The 23,709-nt window shown below is 41.4% G+C and overlaps 2 protein-coding genes across 2 annotated transcripts in view; one reads left to right on the forward strand and one right to left on the reverse strand.

Annotated features, from left to right (window-relative positions):
* Positions 1–3,847: 3,847 nt before the first annotated feature.
* On the forward strand, positions 3,848–20,271 carry CDR2 (cerebellar degeneration related protein 2). Its single transcript, XM_074840412.1, has 5 exons — positions 3,848–4,116; positions 9,530–9,642; positions 14,351–14,499; positions 14,777–14,941; positions 16,126–20,271. Exons 1-5 carry the CDS (start codon positions 4,038–4,040, stop codon positions 16,991–16,993), a joined length of 1,374 nt encoding a protein of 457 aa, XP_074696513.1. The 5' UTR covers positions 3,848–4,037; the 3' UTR covers positions 16,994–20,271.
* A 228-nt stretch (positions 20,272–20,499) lies between these two features.
* POLR3E (RNA polymerase III subunit E) overlaps positions 20,500–23,709 on the reverse strand; it is a 29,577-nt gene continuing 26,367 nt past the window's right edge. The window contains exons 20-21 of the mRNA XM_074840411.1: positions 22,706–22,831; positions 20,500–20,643 (exon numbers count right to left, since the gene is read on the reverse strand). Coding sequence (XP_074696512.1) covers positions 20,587–20,643; positions 22,706–22,831 — 183 coding nt within the window. The 3' untranslated portion in view covers positions 20,500–20,586. The remainder of the gene's footprint in view (positions 20,644–22,705; positions 22,832–23,709) is intronic.

Raw genomic sequence — 23,709 nt, forward strand, 5'->3', positions numbered from 1 at the left:
ACAACCATTGGTAGAATAATTTTCCAAATTAAAATGACATGGGAGATTTGCTTGTTTCAGAGGTGTGGAAATGGATTCTTAGAGGAAAATTTCCCCATTCGTACTTCCTTTTTTTAAAACGAGAAACACAAGTTTACTGAGTTACAAGACACTAAGCCCAAAACTGAACAGATGCAAAGTATTAAGAAGTTGGTGACATTTCTAAATATAATCAGTGCTTAAAAATCAAACAAACAGGTAGACAAAAATTTTAAATAACCCATTCTTAACTGTTGCACAGACTCAATATAAAAATCTGCTATTGCAAACACCAGTCTTGGATGTAGAGTTCAAGTAATTGCATACATTTTACATCCTTCTGGGTAGCTACATAATTTTAAAATTATGGACTGTGTAGGAATGAAGTGACTCAATTTGTATCCTTCCATATCCCATTGCTATGAATGTCAAATGCAGCATGCACTTACATGAATATTTCTTTCAAACAAATACCAAGTTTTGTCCTTCTATTTTTAAATGTTAATTGTTATCAAGCCATGGAAGCAATATTTTCACCTAATAAACTAATGAAATATGAATAGAAACCATAAAACAACCAAAACACCTTGTAATAGCTGAAAACATTTTCATTGTATAAAAGACTGCATGTAAATAAAAACTAGCAAGTAACACATGTACAGCATTCAAAGTAATGTCCAAATAACAGAGACAGCCCAAGAATATAGAGTTCTTTAATATATCAAACAGATCTTCAGACAACAATTTTATAAGATGCTGACTTTTTCTGTCTATCTAGGAATTACCTTCATCATGTTTGGTATAAACTATCCCATGAAGATCGCTAGCTTCGGGGAACATCTACCTTTTAAAGCAGAGTAATGACTACCTAAAGGTAGTCCTTCACCACATTAGATTCTATAAGCCCAATACAGAAAATACTTCTCCCAGGTATCTGTTTTTAACTGAGGCTTTACTCATCTTTAATCTATTTGAAAGCAGCTGTCTGCCATTAATTTGGAGATACTTCAGGTTGAAATTTCAGCCTTACTATGCACACTAACTCCAGAGCTTTACAATCTGCTTTTTGTCAATAGTCCACACTTCGCTCCTCAGCATATTAACTATTTTATCCTAAATGCAACTTTCAAATATCCATCAAAATACTTAGTTTGAATATCTGCTCTTCAGTCTGCTAAGCAGATCTATAAGTAACTTCCTGAACTCCCCATAAAAATGATCATGAAAGAAACAGGAAATGAAAACCAAGGCTGTTTCCAACCTTCCTGTGGTTTACAAAGTGGCTGAAGACAGGCTGTTGTGAGGGAGGATGGTAACTTCCTAATCACCAGGTGAGGGCCAGGCAAAAGCCACACATCAGGTAGGCACTGAAGAAGTGTCTGTTCTGGCTAAGGCAGCCGATTCAACAGCAGTTTTTCCACCCCCCAACACAGAAAATGAACTCTTGAAGCGCAAATAAAATGTGGATGCATTTTTGTGTATATATTTAAGATGCTCTAATATGAAACAAGATGCATTGAGTAGATAACTTCACTTTACAGGTAAGAAAAAATATCAAGCTGACAACAACTTGGTTCAAATTTTTTTCTAAAGCCAATTTATTTATAAGAATGTGACTGAATTTTTAGATACTTGAGGATGATTCTGATGTATATTTTAAAGTTTATTTTTTGGAGAGCTCCAGCTGTAGAGACAATTCCATTTTCAGGTGATGAAATTTTGTATTTTTGTAACAAGTTTGGTTTCACAAACTTTTACTGAGAAACCTAAAGTGAAGAATAAGGTTATTGAAAAGATGTCCATTTGAAATGTTTGTTTTTTAAAATAAGTTTGATATTGCTGTGAAAGTCATTACAGTAAGTATGTTATTGACAAGTGTCACTTTTGTTTTTTTAAAAGTGCATGTTCAAGCCTTCACAAATATACTTAATGATTTATGTAATAGGGCTTTGGAAAGGTAGAAATTTAATCTCTTTGTCCATGGAGCCCCCTGCACGGGTCTTCAAATGAAAACTGAGAGACTCTTTCCCTCAAATTCCATGAGCACTGTGAATAAATATGCTGCACACTAACATTACCGGCAAACTTACAGTCATTTCTCAAATCATGTTTGCCTCAGTGCCTTCGTACACACAAATTACAAAAAAGTCCCCTCAATTTCATAAAATTTGAAAGTAAGAAATTTGAAATTTTTTCAACAAAAACCTTCTAACTGCACAAACAGGCCTCTTGCCATGACTAATTATAATACGCAGGATCTGACACAACTCTTTACACTAATTAGTACATCTGTCCCTGTACCTTGTTTATGAAACAGGTTCAATTAGAAGTTGAGGTACCACACTTCCTTTCCCAGAAGATGTGCTCTTTAATTGTACTACAATGAAATCATGCATGAGTATCCCCTCCCTCTTAATAGTCAGCCTTTATATTGAATAGGTTAAAGCACAGGTGTTGACATTTTGTGACTCACAGAAGGCAAATCAGTTTCAGAAATTTCTAGTGCTTACAACTATGTTAATAAGATGAGCCAAAGGAACAGACTGCTTAAACCAGTGAGACACAGTATGACATTACTTGCTTTTCTCCCAGAGCTGGGTGACAATCACTAAAATAAACTAGAGCACGAGTCTAAAGAAGAAAGTGGATTCCCGAGCGATAATAAATGTTGACTGAAGCACACTAGCTCACATCACACTCTGCTGTACCGGGTCCCAGACTGCAGCGTAACGCTCCCAGTCCTGACAAACTGGTTGGACACAAGTTACCTTCCTCATCTTTCTTCCATGACTTTGAACCACATGAAGGCAGAACTAAGAATAAACGCTTTCCTAATCCCAAGGGGTAATGCTAAGGGCAAACGCTGCTGAAGCAGAGGGGAGATGCAAACAAAAGGCACTTGGAGCAGGAGGGCAAGTGGAACCGGTTGCGTGCCGCGCTCTTCCCAGCCCGCGATGCCATGGCTGCCCAGGCGCTGGGACTGTGACTCCTGGAAGGCGGGGGACACTGGAAACTTGCAGGACTGGAAGTTTGGAGGTGCTCGTCTGTTAAAACTGGGCAAATCAGGCTAGGTTCTCCTCAGGAGCTCCCCAGATACGGGACACGGCTCCCTCTTCCTTGTAAGGAAGAGAGGCGAGAGCGAGCGGTGACCGCCGGAGCGACATGGGAGCCGCGGGGCTGGAGACTCGCCGTTTTCAGACATGACAGCAGCGGCCACGGCCGCCTGCTCCAGCGGGGCCACACTCTCCTCTCCCCTCTCCTTCCCTTCCGCACTCCGGCGCCAAGGCTCCCCGCGGAGGCGGCGGGAACGCGACCCCGCACCTGGGCGCGACGCCGGTGAGGAGCCGCGGCTCAGGGGCCGAGCCCCTCGTCCCAGGCTTTTCCCTCAGCGCTCCCCGCGGGCTCCCAACACGGGGCGACTGGGAGTCACGGCTTCCCCTACGTGCAGTGGCGCTGCCCCACCCCGGGCTGTGCCAGCTCTGCTCCGCCGCAGACCCCCCGGAATACCCCACAGCACCCGCTCTCCGCCATTAACCCTTCAAAGCCCCAGCAACCGCCGCCCCCTCCACAGGCACTAACCCACCTCCTCTAACTGGAGGCTGCGCAGCTGGATGCTGGGGCGGGGCGGAATTAGCCCGGGCCAACCTTCTCTTCGTTCTCATTGGTGGCTTGCTACGAATTCGCTTTGTGATTGGTAGAGATTCCTTTCGATCTGTCTGGCGGGCGGCTTCCCATTGGCCTCCCGCAGGGGAGGTGAGGGTGTTGTGTTTGAATCGCGGGGAGACGGGGGGCGGGTGGCTGTAGTTTGCCACGTTGCCGCCGGCGGCTTCGCGCAGCCCGACCAGAAGGGGGAGAGGTTCGGCAAAGTCCGGAAACGCTCGGCAATGGCCGGAGGCGGCTTTTAAGGAGAGGAGCGGCTGCCGGCTCGCCCTGCCCCGCCGTCGCTCGGTGCGAGGGGACTGGTTCGCGTGGGCGCTGCCGCCCGGTCCGCCCGCCGCGCCGTGAGGGGAAGGGGCGCGATGCTGGCCGACAGCCTGGTGGAGGAGTTCGAGATCCGCGAGGATGAGCCCTGGTACGACCAGCAGGACCTGCAGCAAGGTGAGCCGGGGCGGGGGAGAGGCGGTGGGCGGCGGGGTGCTGCTGCGGCGGGGGGCGTGTGAGGGAAGGGGCCGTGGCGAGGAGGGCGTGTGAGGGAAGGGGCCGTGGTGAGGAGGGCGTGTGAGGGAAGGGGCCGTGGGGAGCCGCCGTGGGGGGCGTGTGAGGGCAGGGGCTGCGGCGAGGAGGGCGTGTGAGGGAAGGGGCCGCGGGGGGCGGTGAGGAGGGTGTGTGAGGGAAGGGGGTGGCGGACGGGCGCAGGGCACCGCCACAGCGGCGGAACGGAGCCTGGGGGGACGCCGGGCACTCGGGCGGGGCGGCGGGAAGGGCGTGAGGGGGCCGAGGCCGCCGGCGAGGGTCGCGGGGTGGCGGCGGGAGCGGGGCTTGTGCCGCCCCGCGAGTGTCGCAGCCGGGAGCCCGGGCTCCCCGCACGGCCGTGCTTCCCGCCGCCTTGGGCGCGTAGGCAGAGGGATCGCCGTTATCGATAAAGATTGCAGCCGTCTTTGTTTGACGGAAGGGGTTGCTGCAGCCGAGTGGAATCGTGCCTGGGCCCCTCTCCGCCCGGGAGGGAAGCGGCTCTCCGAAAAGTTGCACCTTGACAGGATAATAAAGCAGCTCTTGAGGGTAGGCGCTGGAAATAGCGGGCGCTGGAAGCATCGGGGTTGCTGTATTGCGCCCTGTTGAGCCTTTTTGTAAGGGCTTCCAGTCAATGAAGTTGTAAATGTGGCTATGCTCGATTAGTTGCAGATCCATTATTAAAAACTTTCTAAGTTTCCTTATTAAAATATACGAATAAGTACCCTGTGCATCATAATTATACATATATAGCTCCTGTATGTCGGTCTGTCAATAGGTCTTAAAAGACTATAAGCAAAAGGTAAATGCTAGTCCCATTTCAGAGATGAGGGAGTCACAGGAATATACCAAGTATAATTGCAGTAAAAATCTTCTACAGTCATGATATGGAAAGAATGTGCAATTTCCTTAAGAGCTTAGTGGCATTTATGACTGGTATTTACTTAGTTCTACTTTCTGTTATTAATCCCGAGTTCGTTTTAAAAGGCCAGCTTAAAGCTGTGAAGTGGCTTCCTGCAAACCTGCTCCAGCCATACGGTTTTGAGTTCTTGGGATTGGTAGGTGCTCCTGGAGTATAAACAATAAAGAACGATACTTTCGAAAGCTCTTCCTCGCGAAGCAGTTTTCACACTGAGATCAGGCGTCTGACAGCAGAAACTTTTTTTGAGACAGGAATAGGTCTCTAATTGTATGCTTTGACTACAAAATAGCTGTTTGAAAGCTGTATTTAGGTACTCTTTGCTCAAAATAGATGTTTTCATGGCTCTAGGATACAAACCAATCAATTTCAATAAGATTCTGAAACTGTAGTTTGCTGTCAAAGGGAAGAGAGTAGAAAATTTGAAGACATGATTTAGCAGTTTTTACTATGTAAGTGTTTATGGGGTAGAAGACCTACAAAGAGACTTCACAGTGTATAGCAACTGACTTCATGCCTTATTGATGTTTCTTTAATTTCATATTTTAATTAAAATGAGTGAAATAATCACCATTTGGCTCTCTGCTGTGAGCTTTTAAGAAACAGTATTCCATTCTAGAGGTTAGTGCATTTTGAGGGTTGGCTAATGCTCTCTCAACATTTGAACAATCTTTTTCTGGGGATTATCTCTTTACAAGCCTAAACTGAAGTGACTGATAGCCTTGCCAAAAGGGAAAGGAGGAAAATAAACTGATGGGCAAATTGTAAGGAATTTCTTCTTTGCATTTCAGGAATGTTTGTTTAAATGTTCTGTTACACTTTATTCCTGGAGTCTGAAAGATACTCTTCCTTCTCCTAAGACTAAGCAATACCAATGTATGTAAACAGAGTAGTAAGAATGCTTAAGGATCAAGGTCTCTTGAAACTTTTCACAACCTAGTCAGTGCACATGTAAAAACTGAGTAGGTTTATGAGAAAACCTAGGTTGTAAAACCTTAGGAAGCACCCTGAAACAAGCTTGTAGTCCTTGTCAGCCAGTCTTTGAAATCTAAATTAGGGTAGGGTTTTGGAAAAACTTTGACAGTCTTTGTGTGCACCAAAAGCTTTTGCCTTAACAATGGAGGTGGGCTTTTCTGGCATGCTGTTCATGAGAACAGAATGCTCATGGAATTCCTTTAAGGATGGGAACAGCCATCCTTGCTTCGGCAACATCCATGTTGTGCTGTAGCGTGCTGACCTTTGAAAAAGAATTTTTATACGACTGCTCTTTTTACATCTTGCTGTTCCTCACTTTAACAGAACAGAAGGCAGTCTGAACATGGAGTAAGAAATAGGAAGCTAAGTAAAAATTAAGAGTTTAATTTTATAGTTAGGTAAACTTCAACCAGGCTCACTTATATGTATCTTGCACTACTAATGCCTTTTGCTGTTGAAAAGAACAGGTTTATTTTTACATTGAAAATTATCTGAATCATTTTGTTAAGTGGGTTATGAAAAAGTAGAAGAGAAGGATTTTGGTACTGTTTTTATTTTTTTCTCAATTATAGTAACACTGTCAGAAGAGATTGTGGAGAAGTGCTGCTAAGCGAGGGCTGTTTAATGTCACAGAAGACCTATTCTTGAAGTCTTGTTTTGGTTTAGAGATTTCTGATGGAGCTGTTAAAACACCAGTACAACTGATCTGATTTACTGAAATGAAGATCTTAAGATCTGAACGTATGCAGTTTGCATTATTAAAAACCTCCCTGCTTAGATCTTCATGGTGAAAAGGAAAAATGCGTGTCTGTGGCAGAACTTAGCTGTTACTTTACATAAATTTACAACAGAAAATGCAGTGTGCTTCTAGTATTGTACAGTAACTCCTGAGAAATGGGAATTAACCATTTTCCCTCTGTATCTAGAGAACATATATATTGCACATCTCATTCTTAAAATTTGCTCATTATAGGGCTTATAGGTACTTAACAATGTAGAAAAATGGACACTAAGCAAATTCTTAATTTTAGAAGAGGTGAAATTCTTTCGCAGTTCTTGCTTTCTCTGGGGATAGCAGTTAGGGTTTTATTGCATGTTCCTGAGCTCTTCCACTTGTATTCTCCCCCTCAGAAACAAATTGCCTTAATTACAAAATAGCATGCTTCTCCCATAGTAACTCATTTGTGTTTCTGCCATTCTAAAGAACAGAATGAGTGTGTAAGTATAATGACCTGAATTCTATTACTCACATTGTATTCAAAGTACCGTGTGGTACGTGCTACTTGATTTAGTAGATGAGGGGGCATTTAAGAATGAAACTATCAACTCCTAAATGTACTTAAACATCAAAACAAACTTTCACTTTGGGAAGGGAAATGGCAGCAAGTAATGCTATTATGCATTACGTCTTTAACATAATCTTAAATCCTCTCTAAAGCTCTTATTCTACTGTTAAAATAAAAGAATGGACTACTTAGTCTTTGCCTCGAATGATGCCAGTATTGTTGACTAGCTTTAAAGATTGTGGCTTCTAGTGAAGATTTGTGTAGTATGGGAACCTGTGGATCAGGACTCCATTTTATACAGGATGACGGATTCACTGGATTTGAAGACTATATTGTATTCTGTGATAGAACAAACAACTTGCTATTTGGGAGTTACTCTGTCTATGAGTAAACAATGTACAATCTCTGTTTGAAAATGGGAAAAACTTAAGCAGGACACCTTAAGGTTTCCTTATCCAAGTATTTTAAACCCCAGCTCTAGAACAGGCTGTGTTTCTTAACAAATGGTGTTTCTTAACAAGTGCTATGTGAGGATAAACCCATAAGTATAGATCAGTCCGCCATGTGCCTCCTAGTCATGCATCTTTTGAAACTGCAAGGAACTCCCATGCAGTGTGACTTGTTTCAAATAATTTTTGTGGCATTTATTCTAAGAATCTGACCTTAAGGTAGGAAACAATGCACTGTAGCTGTAAAGAATACCACAGCTGTTGTTTTGCTAGAATTGGACATCTACAACTTAATAGACAAATGCTCCTACTCACTTGTCCTTGTAAGTCTGAATTTGGTCTTTGGCTTATGTGTGTAGATGGAGTAATCATTTTGGACAGGCTGCCAGACTGAAGGTTAGCACAGAGCAATCTTGGAACAGTGTTCTATCTGTTACAATGACTAGCTGATAAGATAATTGGGAAAGGGCAGGAAAGAGGTAAGATAACATGTTAAAACAAGGGCATCTTAATCAAATGAAAATGGAATGTGTTTTCTCATTTAGCTGATGCTAATTTAGATGATGCAATACATGTCTCATTAATTTAAGTCTCCTTGAAGTGAAACTGAGTTTTTCTTGACTTTTCTTCTGTCTCTTTCCCATTAGTGATGCTAGTTCTTTGTGAAAACTAACAAGATTGTATTGCATGCATGCAGGAGACAACCTGGTCATAGTCCAGGTGATGGGAAGGAGGTGGAAGATCAGAGATTTTCAGAAATCTGTTGGATTCTTAACATGTAATAAACTGCATAGAGTAATCACAATTTTAGCAGTAACACCAAGATTTGTTTCTTTGTCGCATTATGTTAGCTTTTAAATTACACGTCTTTAAACATAATAATATAGAATATCTAGCACTACTGATGCTGTTGAACAAATATCAAGCTTCCCTCTAGAAAGGAACTGAGTGTTCAGATGACTTATTTCTTAATTTGAAACAACTACAGTCACTGCACCCTGGAGGTGATTGAAAATGACTGAAGTGAAATTGAGATTAAGTGCCTGAGAACAAATGACATTTAAAATCATGTTTTGGAGCACATAAAACAATTCTTGTCTCCTAGGTTTATGAGCTTGAAAAGCAGAATAGCTACATTTCTTTATCAGTTTTATGTCTTTTGATATTATTGTTTCACCATAAAAAGCATCTGAAGCTTTCATTTAGCACTTTGATCCTGTATGACCCGAGCTCCTTGGTGAAGGGGTAATGGGGAAGAATAGCAAAGTAAATAAGAGTGCAGTCACCTTTGGCCTGGGTCTAGCCTGATGAACATTTACAGGGTCTTTTATGCTTATTCTTCTAAAATATGAGTGCTGTAAACATGAAGTGTAGCTGACAGACACCTTTGGTAGAGATGCTGGTGCAGTACTAGGCAGATGGTGGGAAGTGAAGATGGCTGGATGTGTCTGACCTGTGGCTGAAGGACCAAAGGAACTAAGGAAGCTTCATGAAATAAGAGTATCTTCTAGGTTTCAGGACTGACTTAGACTTGCATTATAGATGGTATATGAATGTTCTACTTAAGCTAACTTTCTTTTTGGGTCCTGGAAATAACTTAAAGCAGTTATGACAGCAATAAAAAAATGACCAAGTATATGGTTAAAAAGCTTTACCATTAGATTATATTACTGGCTCTATAACTTACATGCAAACGTGATTTCTTTGTTTAGATCTTCACCTTGCTGCTGAGCTTGGGAAGACACTACTGGACCGTAACACTGAACTAGAAGAATCTTTACAGCAAATGTATGCAACAAATCAGGAACAACTGCAGGAGATAGAGGTAAACGTTTAAGGGATCCAAGTGTTAAGGCACCTATACCTGCAACATAATAGTTGAGATCAATACAGAAGTTGAGATCTAAATTTCTTGACACCTGATGGACACTTTAAAGAAAAATACTACACAATCTTTAACCACTTCTCCTACTTCGAGAATTTGAGGACCTGTATAGGCTTGATCATAGTTAGAACTGTTTGTCTGATTACCGGAAGCTTTGTGCCATTAAACTTCATGTTGGATTTGGCTTGTTTAATGACAACTAGTATTTTTCTCTATGTACAGAAAAGTTATTTTTTATTTTATTGCTAAACTTTGCTGACCTTGCCAGGTAAAATGACATTATATGATGATAATAATTTAAATTATTATATTAAAATGTTAGTGGTTATAGCACTGAAATTTAAATGCTAGTAAGTGCAGGAGAGAGATTTAAGTAAAATCTGAGGATATGTACTTCCACTAACCTGAGCTGTGGTAAATGGAACTAAAGTCTATTTCAATTTAAAAAAACCCATAAACAAAACAACAAAAAACAGCAGCAAAACCAGACACTTAAATAGTATCTAAATACAGGACGTAGTGGATATATTGTTCTGTATTTTCCAGGATTAAAAAAAATCCATAATTGCCCTTTCAAAACCACTCATCTTTGTGTTACTTGGTGGAAAAACCTGGCCATTTTTGGCATTTTTTTTTTTTTAATATTGCTTGAGTTCTTGCAGACCTAGCATTTGTCAGCATAATGATTTTTTTCTCAGCTATTAGAGGGCAATGCATGGTCTCTAATAATTAAATTATTAAATATTCAGTACTTTGCTGACTGACAACATACTGGAAATGTAGTCAGCATTTCAGTTAGGTTCTGCTGTGAATCATAGGGAATGGCCTGACTGGTACACACCAGATTTTTACAAAACCTGAGTTCCTTTGTGCAAGCAGTACTTATGCAGTTACGGACGCTGGGTGGATTTTGTACAACTGCCACTTAAGATTTAAATCCCTTATCATTGTAATGGTAACAGGTAACTTAAAGAATCCTAAGCTTAATACTTACAGATATATAGGTGACTGATATATAGGTGTCTTTATAGTAGTCATGTTAACACAAATGCACCATTTTTATGAGGTGATGCACAATTTCTGGGTGCAGGTCATTTTCTTTTTGATAAGATACTTCTGTTTTATACCTCATACTTTGGCTTTCTCCTCTATTATATGCTAAATGTCATCTTTGTTATCCTATTTGTTCTGTGATACAATGATTGGAATGGCTGATATTTATGTTAGTGCTGCAGCATTACAAAAATTTATATTTACTTATGCAGAGACTTGAAATAACTCATTGCCATTAATGGTTTTTATACAAAGATTAATTCTTAAGATCTAGAGAGGACAAACACTTCAAAGTGCTATACAAATGCTGTTCTACTTAAGGTTCAACACCTGTATGAACAACCACGTTTAAGGAAGTGTTTAACATGGTTACAACACCCCTGTTGAAATAACACTGCATAACGTTGTGATAGGTAACTCATCTGGCTCAATGAGTGTAGCTACTTAATAAGCAGCTGTATTTTCATGCTGTCTTAAAATATTATTGAAATAATACATTTATATTAATGTTGAAATGTATTATTGCTAAGCTGCATTCATTTATAAAAATAGCCTAGTGCTATTAAGGATGTAATATCCTGTTGGTTTATTTGCTTAAGCTTTTTTGGCGGGTTAGCACTGATTGACTACATAAGAGACCTTCAGCACCAGGAAGTGGCCAGAAGTGTCCTTCCAGCAGTGATCTATAGTTGGGGTGTTGCAGGGTCAGGTATTCCAGGTTCAGACAACTTCAGATGGTGACAGATTAATTTATTTTCTCAATATCTTACTTTGCTTAGCCAATCAAACCAAGTCAAGACTTGTGCAATACTATTCTTTGAAGGCTTTATCTGATACCTCTTTCCTCTCTTTACTGTTCTCCCCCAGCATGCATTAGAGTGTGTATTGGGTTGTCCTATTAGCTCCCTCCAAGAGGAGGGATAGAGAGGTGGGAGAACAGTTTTTGTGATGCTTCTGACATAAGTAGTGCCTGCACCTTTATTTGCCCAACTTACTTTCTTGAGTCAAAGAACCTGTAGACTGTACTTGTATCTGCTGTAATAACACAGTCTTCCCAGTTCCACCACCTGTCTTAAACTTGTGTCTTTTCCCAGTGCAGTTTAAAAGTGTATTAGCAACTCAAAACATTTCTTCCTTCGAAGAAGTCTCTCTTGCATCTGGATTTCTGGTAGAAGAGAGAAAATCAAATTAACCCCTTCTTCAAATACCCAGAGAGAACCTCAAGATGGAGGAACTGAATGTATTAGCTTACTGGCAGAAGGGAATGTTACAGCAATTCACTGAAACAAATAGGAATAAAATTAGCATATGCAAAGTGCAGTACTACTTTTCAGCTTGTAAAAGCAGTTCAGTCAGTTATTTTCATACCTATATTTCTGTTTTCTGTGGGAATGCAGGATATCCCACTGCACAGGATAGATGTGCAAGTGGCACATACAGTCTCTATTCTTGATTCCCCCCCCCTCCCCCCAATATTCAAGTGCTTGTCTTTGTAACCTAAAGGTGATCTTCAGCTGTTCCTGTAGCTACTCTGCTGCGTTTTTGACTAGCTTTTTCAGTGTAGTATATTGGCGTAAGTCCTTGCGGGGTTTTTTTCCCTATTAATTCACATTTTTTGAGTAGCAAAATCTAGAACTCACTAAGAAATCATTCTGAAATATGGTACTCTCTTGTCTGCATGGAAAAGGAAGGGTCAAAGGTTTTGCAGTGCTTAAGATTACATCTAATATATTAAACGCTAACGTATTAAGCGTTTTACAGCCTTGGATCATTATATCTGACCTCTGTGCTGACACGTGTGCCACTAACTAATCATTGTAGATGTAGTAAACGCTGGATTGAAAGGACAACTTTATTCGGGTCTGAATCTTGGCACTCCAACTTCAGAAATACTGACACTCTCCTTTTATCATGTGGTAGAATGCAAGAAGTCTCAACTGCTGCTTCATGTTAGGTGCTTAGTTGCAGGGGAGGTGGAATAAATGTGAACTTCTCAAGTATTTATTACCACATCTATACTTTGTTTTGGTGGCCTGGTTATACCAGGCCAACTTGACCCCAGCACTAAAGATAATGGAGACGCAAGGTGGAGAAAATGGTGCTTCACCTCTTCCATTCATCTAAAACTTCTGCAAAAGCCCATTGCAGTAAGTGGTAACATCTAATTCTGGCATCAAAGTCCTGGTTTCTGTGCTTAGCCATGCAGGTGTTCCTGAAGAAAATCTGAAAATCTCCAGCTCCTTCCCAGAATAACTAATAGGGAAAGTTAATCTGCAGTGGGTCACATTGAGATTCTGCTGCTAATCCATGTACTATTTTTGTGTAAATCCTCTGTCATGTGCACACAGGCTACAAAAGGATCTAGCCAACTGCTACCATGTTGATCTTCTAGAATTCTGTCTGTAGCAGTTACCAGCCCTAGATTAACTTATTACCTGTTCTTAAATTGCCTAAAATGTAAACCCATCAATCTTTTAATGAGGTAAAAGGTTAAGTAGAATATTGGAAGGTTTCAGTATGTAACAGTACTATGTAAAGAGAAGTAATTCTGCCTAGAAGTCTGCTGGGTGTTCCTACTTGAAGTTTACTTTTCAGTAAGTAGCATGTAGTAATACACAATATATTGCAAGAAATAAATTCAATGTAAGAACAAAGTATTTCAGATTTAAAGGGTTAGGTTTTTTGTTCAAGTCTGTCTGATACAAACTCTTGTGTGGATTTTTAGAACTGGATCAGTCATGTCCTGGGTGGGACAATAAAAGACACTTGTATTAAGAGCCTTAGGTGATTGTTAACTACTCTTAGACTGAGAATTCCAAGCTTTCTGACATTATTCAAGAAACTTAACAGTCTATGCTCTTAATTGTAAAACTAAAGAGGATTAAAATGAGAATACTTCATGTGGAGTCTTATTTAAAAAAAAAAAAAAGGCAGGAGACCTTTATTTGGGATTACAGTAACTGGAATAGTTCTCTGTAGGTAATTGAATTAATTCAGTAATTTGATTGTACTTCCTGACACATAGTAGCCCACACATTGTCTTAGCTGTGACCACAACCTAAATTCTGTTCTACTGAACCTAATGCTGCCTCAGACTGGAAGAACTTAGGTCAGCTGAAAAGAAACTTAATTATGGATGGTGCTACCCAGTATTTCAGTTTTAATGCTGAGAAAATTGTTGGGTCAACACTTAGAAAATTTCTGTTGAAGCCCACTGCAACTTTTAGAAGGACTCAGTGGATAGTTAAGGGCTGTGTTGAAGTCTGGATTCAAGGCTCTATCAGTGACGACTGCAGTACAGCCAAACCCAATCCAGAAGGCTTGGGTACTGGCAAAAGTCTAGGTGCAGCAAGGACAGAGAAACCCAGCTCCTCTGGGTGAAAGGCTGGTTGATGAGTGGGAGTTGACCTCCATGACAGAGGCAAGCTGGCTGGGATACTGGTAGAGCCTTTTCAACTGAACACTTAGCAAAGCAACCACTGGAATCTACATTTCTGAAACTTATTAGTTTCTCTATGAATGTGAATAAAAATGCCAAATAGTAGTCCTGTCTTTGTTTCAAGTGTAAACTAGTAACATCAATACTGTCTTGCAGTACCTCACAAAGCAAGTGGAGCTCTTGCGTCAGATGAATGATCAGCATGCAAAAGTCTATGAACAGCTGGATGTGACAGCAAGAGAACTAGAAGACACTAATCAAAAACTAGTTGCAGAGAGTAGAGCTTCACAACAAAAGATACTAAGGTAACAGACTTATACTAGATCCCCACCCCCCCACCCCCCCCCGCAGCTGATAATATGAAAAAGAGCAGTCCAAGTGTATTTGTGTAGTTATTGGGTGGCTGTCTCTGTCTAGTGGTGTTCTACAATCCTGCTAAATTGAAAGGATCACTTTATTTAAAGGTCTCTTGGGGCCAAAGAGCAGCCTTCAGAGAAGAAACTACAGTATGAGGGGATGGGAAATTCCCATGTCCTTGACTAAACACTCAAATGTTTTTAACAGCAGTCCTTCACCTTTTAGCTTGACAGAGACTATTGAAAATCTGCAAACACACATAGATGACCTGCAACGACAAGTAGAAGAACTGAAAAAGTCTGGACGAGGCCGGATGAACCATGAGAGATCTGACCAGCCAAGATCAATGCATAGTTTTTCATGTTTGAAGGAGCTCTATGACCTTCGCCAGTAAGACTTTTTATGTTGTATAGCAAAGAGAATACTGAAATTATTTTAAGCAAAGCTTTAAAAACTAAGACACACAAGCACAGCTGTCAAACAAGCTACCAGAAAAAGATCTAATGTTCTCAACTAGCAAATACCTGCACAGTCCTGCACTGTGTGGTGTTGCCACTGCTTCTAGCACACTTCTAGATCACATTACTCTTTGTGCAAGAGGAACTGCAGGTACCACCTTCTGTCTTGAAAGGTTCTCTCCTAAAGTCTCCAACCATATCAAATTGTAACCTAGAAAGCTTACAGCAATTTGCACCCCACTTTTTTTCCATCAGATAAAAGCATACACACAGATAATCAGAAAAACAAACATCCTAAATGCAAAATATTTTCTGTAACTTACCCTTTCCTTGGATGTCTGTGGATATTTTCTCTTCAAGGAAGGCAGGATTCCTGCAGTAGCTTTCCTGAACTTAAGCTGGTAAAATGGTGCCTGGAGCTCTGGGCTGCTTTTTTAATTTAGAGCAGTTTTGCCCATCAGGACAATCACCTGGGGTAAAAGCTGAATAGCTTCAATCCTAGAAGGGAATTTCCTAAGTGAAGCACCTCCACAGACAGGCAGAACAGGCTTTTGTGTCTGGGCTTCAGCATTACGTGGAGGTAAGACTGTAGAATAAATCTGTATGACTAAAAAGAAGTTATTTCTTGACAATTCAAAAGATAAGTGGATTCCTTCAAACTGCCAAAGGCTTGTGGAAATACCAGCCTACAGAATTGCCTTGTCAATTTTCAGGCTTGTTTTCCAAAATCAATAATGACAAAAGTCACACAAGAGTGGAGTGCTGCAGAAAAAATCTGAGTGTCAGACAAAGTATTGCATGATACATGGAGGCAATGTTTATTTAAACTTAAATTGTAGGTCTAGTTATTCAATAAGCTTATCTGTAACTTGAAACTGTTAATGAGCTGCCATCCTGCTTAAGCTGTGAGGCTTGATTTGATGGCACTTAAGTATTTACAAACTCTGTTCTGATTATTAAATCGACTGATAGGTCAGTCCAATGACTGCTGTGTATACTTGGAGGTGTGTTAGCACACAGTTCAAATCGGTCATTAGTTACCCAGGACAGGAAAAGCTGAGGAGGTGTGGTCAGCTGTACTTCCTACATTTGATGATACTTACTTTGTTTCTGCAGGTATTTTGTTTATGATCATGTGTTTGCAGAAAAGATTACTTCGATGGATAGTCAGCTAAGTCCTCTAGAAGAAGAAAATGAGAACTTGAAAAAAGCAGTTACAGTTCTGCAAGCCCAACTTAACCTAGAAAAAGAGAAGAGGGTAACAATGGAAGAGGAATATAGTCTTATGGTGAAAGAGAACTGTGACCTTGAACAGAGGCTTGTTGATACAGACTTGTATCGGGCTCGTGCAGAGGAGTTAGAAGCGGAAGTAGCTGAAATGCGACAAATCCTTCAGTCTGAAAACACACTCCATAATGCAGAGAAATTGGTGCCGGAATCCTTTTTCATTTCATTCAAGGAATCTTTAGAAAGGGAGCTTGGTCAGAGCCCAGCAGATGATGGACTTCTGACTGTATCGGAGCTTGAGAAGAAGGCACTGAAACGGAGCAGCAGTGAATCTTTCCTAAGCAGTGCTGCAGGGGGAGACATCCTAAGGGGCCACGAAGAAACGTGTATTAGGAGAGCTGAAGCTGTGAAGCAGCGAGGAATCTCTGTACTTAATGAAGTTGATGCGCAGTATAATGCTTTGAAAGTGAAGTATGAGGAACTTTTGAAGAAGTGTCAAATGGATGAAGATTCTTTGAAACACAAGGCTGTACAAACGCTGAAGCAGTATTCCAAAGACCTACATGTGGGCAATACCCAGTGTGATCTTTCAGCTAGCAATCAAGAATTTGCAAATGTGGAGCTAAGTGACTCTCCCACAAATGCTCTTCCTGAATATAAAGCACTCTTCAAGGAAATTTTTAGCTGTATCAGAAAAACAAAGGAAGAAATAGATGAACACAGAGCTAAGTACAAGTCCCTCTCCTCTCAGCCATAACATTGGACATGCTGCTGATGAGTTTTCTGTTGATGACTGATCTGTTAGTCAAGAAGGGGAAAACGTTTATATGAGTGTCAGAAGACCCCTTATACTGATGTATTTCTTGAGCACTCAAAATGAATGTTTTGAATTGGCTTGTAGACCTATAGTTAACAAGCTAGTTAGTTAACAGCTAGTCTCCCTGTACCTATGTAGCAATAGATTTAATGTTGTTTAGCACTGTCACACAAACTAGTGGTTGTAAAGCAAACAAGTGTCATAGCTTAATATTACTACTTCACACTACACTTAATCTCTGGCCAGAGCAGTAACTGACACTAGTTTCCTTAGTCCACTTCAAAAATAACAGAGCTAAGAGATCTGTGCTGTATTTCTCACAAGGAACTAAACACAAGACTGCGGCTTCCTTTGGTTCGCAGTGACAATCTAGCCCTGCACTCCGAGGATGTAGAAAATGACCACAAAGCAAGCCCCTGACTGCTCTTGGGGCAGCCTCTCCTCGATTCTCAAGCATGAAGCTGGCAGTCTAGCTGAACTTGCTTTGGCAGGAAGGTGGAGAGCTGGCACAGCAGCTGCACTGTGCTTGGGTTAAGCTAATACCATGTTTTCACATGCACTAAGCTCTCCCACAGATTAGTATAAATGTCGTCCTACTAAGAAAGGATTTGATGTAAAGTTTGCGTGGCTGTTTAGGTATGGTTTCTTATGTAGGGCACTTTGTCTTAAGGCAAGATACTGTGAATTGATTCATGTGTGTTATTTGGGACCTACTGTTCTTTGGTGGAATGTCTGCAAAGTACATTTTTATGTGTATTTGGTAAGATAGAAAGTTGCAGTTTAGCTATTTAACTTTAGTAGTAGCATCGACATAGTGGAATAGCTTTTAATCTTACATACCACAAGCTCCCAAGTGCTTGAAGGAGATGGGCCAGATAAAACCTGAGCGTATTGTTTTGTCTATTGCTTCCAGTGTCGGCTTGTGTGGACCCTATTCCATGCTGCCTGGGGGTGGGAGGATGGACACAACACTGCCAGAACATACCCTACTGCAGACAGGGATCAGCTCTTGTTCTTCCTCTCCTCCTCCACTCCCTAATAGTAATTCATATGTATTCTGAAAAACAAAGAACAGGGAGAAGTATGTTCTTTAAAACTGCTTCAAAGTATGAAGAAAACAAAGGCTGAGAGGTAAAGGGGGGGGGGGAAGGCACAATGAAAGGTGACATCCTTTCCTTATAAAGGGTCTCGTAGCTTAATTTGTTCAGTTGTTCTTGGGAGTCGACTTCCTGCCTGTCTGGGTTGCTGCGATGTACCAGTTGATGCAGAACATTGACAGCTTCTCAGTTTTAGTTCAGGGGCTGCTGCTGCAGTTCCGCCTGCCCTGCATCCTGCCCTCTTACGCTTGTGTATAGCTGTCCTTCAGTTGCAGTATTAAGACTTCATATTGTGGGAGTTTCTCTAAAACATGTATTGCATTCTGAAAGTTATTTAAAAATGGGAATCTGAATCTTGTGAGTATTTTTCTAAGCAAATAAATAATCCAGTCAAGCTCCATGTGTAACTAGTAATTATGCCCATCTGTGCCAGTCAGATGGTACCTGCATTATCTAGCCTTGCCAGCTTTCCTACAGAGCTCAGATGGAATTCCCATTAAATTTGTATTTTAAAAGGGTTATGCTACATGGAAAAGGATAGGCCTGTCTAGGTTAGAAATCCAGAGGGAACCAAGTAGTTTCTCCTCATTGTTGTGGTGTTTGTCAGTGCTGTTCAAAAAGGAGGGGGGGAAACAAAAGGCAGAAGAGCTGCTGTTCTGCCATCAGGGTAACTGTACTGTCACTGTTTCCCTAACCAGAAGACATATAAAAGCAATTCTGAATTTTTGGTTAAATAGGTGATCTTTGGTGGTTTATTACTGTTGGCTGATGTAGAGCACTTTCATATATACCATTTTTATGCTTTAAAAATAGCAAAAATGTTCTTAGATTTCCACACCACTACTTGATTCTTCTGTAATGTAACAAGCCATTGCTAAGCTCTGGCTGTACTGTACTTTAACACTTAACTGCACATATTGTGCAATAAAAAACTCCAAGGCTGGGTTCTTTCATAACTTCTCTTGGACGGTGCTTTTCCCGGAGAGACTTTACAGCCACAGCTAACACTGTGGCACCAGGGCTGTACTGGGGAAGTGTCAGCCACGGGTGTGTGCAACAAACCAAGACAAAGGCTGCAAAAGCTGCCTGAACTTAAATCACCTCCCACTTACATTGATGTCATTAATAAACTACACTAGCTTATTAATAAAGGTAGAGTTTTAGCAGTTTAAAAATAGATGTTTTCCACAGAAATGTGAAATGCCATAACAATATTCTTAGCCAATCTTACCTGGATTAACTACCTTAATCTGCTTATTTTGGTCAACAACTCAACTCGGTCTTTTCTGAACATAAGTAGATGAAATTAATAGAATCTCCTTGAGCTTCTCATGTGATGGAAATTATAGTAAAGAACGTGACCAGTAGAGTAACCACGTTCTACAGTGCTGATGGTTGGATGTTCCTTATCTTACTGCAGTTAGGCTCCAGTGATGAACCTGTAACCCTGCTGGGTTACCGTACCTCGGCAGCAGGCCCTTCGCTTGACAGCTGCCCCAGGCACTCCCAAAGAACACGATGCAAGCAGAGCGATGTCGAGCAGTTTGCCATCTACCTCTAGCCTCTACTAAAACAGTCCTGACTTCTCCTTCCTCCGTAAGCCTTCAGGCTATACAAGGAGTGGGGGCAGCTTCTGTTTCTTCTTAGACAAACACAAGGCGGGGTAGAATTGACCTTCAAGATAAAATTTTATTTAAAAAATTACACAAAATAGAGGTTTTACATTGTTGCCATGTGATAACTACAGCTGGATGCCTTCCAGAGGGTGCACTCAGTTACTTACCTCGCTGTATTTGCATACAGTAATGCAAAAACCCCCTCAAACAAAACCCCCACCAATAAAAGAAACCCAGCAGTTGTTCCACATCTGTTTCAACTGTAGGTACTTTGCCAAATCACTCGTTTCACAGACACCAGGTGAGAACAGTTGCTATGTAGTACAGAGTTCACAGACAGGGACTTTGTTCCCCCCTCCCGAGCCTGTCGTTTCCACGAACATGACTTTTTCTAAAGAGGGCTGCAAGGGAGAGCATCTAGGTATTTAACAAAAACTGGGAGGTTTGTAAACAAATTTAATTTATTGGCATTACTTACAAAATAAAGTATTAGACCATGATTTTCCATCATGTCTGTGTCAGTATATGGTTTTATTTTTTTATATTGAAACAGACGAGAATTGAAATACATTAGAAATCCCCAATTAATCGAGCTGCAGACAGGGTCCCGGTTGCTTCCTAGTTGCTCTCGCGCCTCGGCAGCCATGCAAACACGTGTGTGAGTGTGTTGGGATGGGAGGGACTGTCTGCAATGCCCACGTGCCCCAAAGTGGGTCAGATCCTGCCCCACACCCCCGAGGCCACGGCATTACTGTCTGTGCCGCCCGCTGCAGGTTTCCTCTTTCGTCCTGGAGATCACTCGAATCCGCCCCCACCGCTGTCAGGACTGCACCGTCCCCTTAAGATACCACATTCCGCCGTAGCTGACACAGCAGTCCTGGGGAGAGAGGGCAAGGCCGTGAGCTCTTGGGAACCACGGCCTGGCTTCTTTTTGGGAACAGCAACAAAAGTCTCCTCGGCGGTGCACAAGGGAGAGCCCCAGTCCCGAGCAGCAGGTTGTCTCCACCCTGGAGACCATGTAGCTTAAACGAAGATGACAAACACAAGCAGGGGAAGGTTGAGAGGCCACGAGGACAAGCAATGGGATGGCAGCAAGAAACCGGGCTTCTGGGGGGAGAAGATGGGGATTGTGCAGAAGGCAGCTTAGGAGAGGTGGTGGGGAGAACAGGGGGTAACACAGGCCGAGGTGGAGAGCCTGAAGGGAGCAGCGGGAAGGGGCTGGGTGTGAAAGCAGCTGCCAGATCTGAAGCCTTTTAAGAAACAACGTTCTATGATAATGAACTGAAACCTCAGAACCGTGCTAGGGTAGTCTGACCACACGTTTGCTAAGCTTCCAGCACGCAAGCACCACAGCAAAGGAGTTCAGTAAGTGGGTTTTCTTGTGGCTCATTTTCTTACTGCTATTAGATGAGCACCAAGGCTCTCAAGTTCAAAACTAATGGCGTCTCCTTCTTTTGCTCCCACCCTCCCATTTAGGTAATTCAACACAGGCTTAAGTACTGCTACAGAACTGATGCTGTGGAGCTTAAAGGGAAAAAAGTATCAAGTAAGAAATTTAGTGTGGGGGCTAGAAAGAGGGTTTGCAGACTTGATCTGCAGATGCAAAAATACAAACCCTGTCAGTCTGTTCCTCTGCGTATAAAAAAGGAGCACACGCATATGGGGAAATAGAAGTTAACAAATCCAATTTCATTCAAAAAGGAATCCAATCTCTTGTGGCTTAAAGAAACCAGAGAATCTTCCTATTGCATTAATTCATAGTTCTGAACTTTATTTCAGAAACAAAGATAATTTCACACACTTCTGTGACAAACGTATTCAAGGCAAAGAAGCCTGACACAACACAAGGCTGGTCGCATGATGACTTAATGACTTACATGAAAACAGTACCCTCCTTTTTTAGGAGAAGGTATTTTTTCTAGAAATAGGTTATCTGTTAAATAGCAACAGCATCATGAAAAACTAATGCCAGTATACTGTCTAGATGTTCCAGGAGAGCTGATATTTGAGCTCATCAGTCACTTGACAAATCTCCCAGCACAGGCAAGCCACATGAAATACTGTCTAGCAGGCAGAAATGTCGGAGCTTATTTTAATACTAAAGCAACCAGGTTCTTTCAAGCAAGACCAGTTTGCTTATTATCACAGGAACAGATCTGTAATTTTTCAAATATGCTATTATTCCGTTTTCAGATGCCAATGTAATAAAATACATAAGCACTTGTCTTATTGAAGTGGGTGACAGTGAGCAAAGGCCCAGCAACAATGATTAAAGTATTACATTAGTTGGCAACTTTCTACTTCGCCATCCTGCATCGCTTTTAAAGCTTGTCAATCATGGCCTGTGTGGTCCCCACTTTATACCTTAAACTGCTTTAGCAAGTAAATGGAGCATCTTCAAAGACAGAGATGAAAGGATTCAAATAAACATTCACAATGAAATGTGTTAACTACTACTTTGCCTGCTTGTTTTGGCTAGGGTTTTGCTCTGCACACTGCTGCACGTCCTGCTACAGAATGAAATGCATTTCCTTCTGAATATGTGCCACTTGTGCTCTTCGGCATTAACCAACAGCAGTCAGCTGGTAAACTCAAAACACTGTGCAGAATCCTCCCACCTCCTTCATGTTTAACTCCACATTATTCAAAAATAACTCTGAAGTACCACATTTACTACACTCTATTCTCTGCTGGTCCAAGATGACAAAGATTTGTCACAATAATACAAAATAATGAGTGAGACAAAATCACTACTCCTTGGAGGGAAAGAAGGTAGAATGAGACAAGCTGAAAACCAGACTTTGTCGACACTCCAACAAGAATTGTTCTATCATCCTCATCATTTATCAATTCAAGGTAAAATATGATCCTTTGCTCAAACCAAGCATTAAAAATTCATTTATTAATTGGATCAAACCCACAATGGAATAGAAACTTACCTTTAACACTCTATCCACCTCCTGCTTGTTTAGATCTTCTCCACATTCTTGACTCAACTGATTCTGGATGACATTCCTGCGCACTCGATAATTTTTCGAAAAGATTTCAAGCAAAACTTGGCGATGCTTTAAGAGAAAATGTATCATAAATACAGGGAAGAACAATTATTCCTATCTTTCCATATTCAAAACTGCATGCGCCTTAATCTGTACAAAACATTCACTGAACTACATTGGAGGATTCTTGCTTCATAACCCTGAAACTGTCCCACGCAGACCTGCTCTCCAGCAGTGCGCCAGCCTCTGCGGCTCTGCAGGGCTTTCTCCACACCCCGTGGCCAGACCTGCACCTGCCCTGTGACACCTCCAAAGGTACAAGAACATGCTGAAGAAGGGGCTGCAACATATTCCTCTCAAATGCTTCCACAGGACTTCATGTGGTCCTCTCCAGCCTGGAGACTGGATACTGGTTGACTCTTTCCTATAAAAATTTATTTAGATCATGGACACAGGAGTTACATTGTCCATCCACATTTTGTTAGGGGCCTTCCCTTTCACTTCATTTACTCTGATAGCAATTAAAACTCAGGAGATGCTCACATATGCTGTAATCATTTCCTATTCTAAGTATAAACATACATCAGGTAACAACATCATTTCATCTCTGGTTAATGTTGCACTACCATCAAAAGAAAAAAAAAATTGGGACTGGATCCTGGGGAGAGGCCTGCATTGGAGAATCCTTTCTCCACACAGGTTCAAAATTATTTGCATTCCACTGAGCTAGTTACTGACATATATTTCCAACACGTTTCTGCCCATACCGCCTTGTCTTGACACAGCAATGATCACCCTGCAAGCCAAGAGCTTCCTCTCAGCTGGAAGTAGGTTGGTATTGAAAACTGGACACTTCACCAGGGAAAGAGGGAAACACTACCTACTGTACCAGTTCCAGAAACACAAATTCAAACAATGACAAATGCTCAATAACCATAGGTTTGGGA

This window comes from Strix aluco, chromosome 15, assembly GCF_031877795.1.
Source record: "Strix aluco isolate bStrAlu1 chromosome 15, bStrAlu1.hap1, whole genome shotgun sequence".
Lineage (NCBI taxonomy): Eukaryota > Metazoa > Chordata > Aves > Strigiformes > Strigidae > Strix > Strix aluco.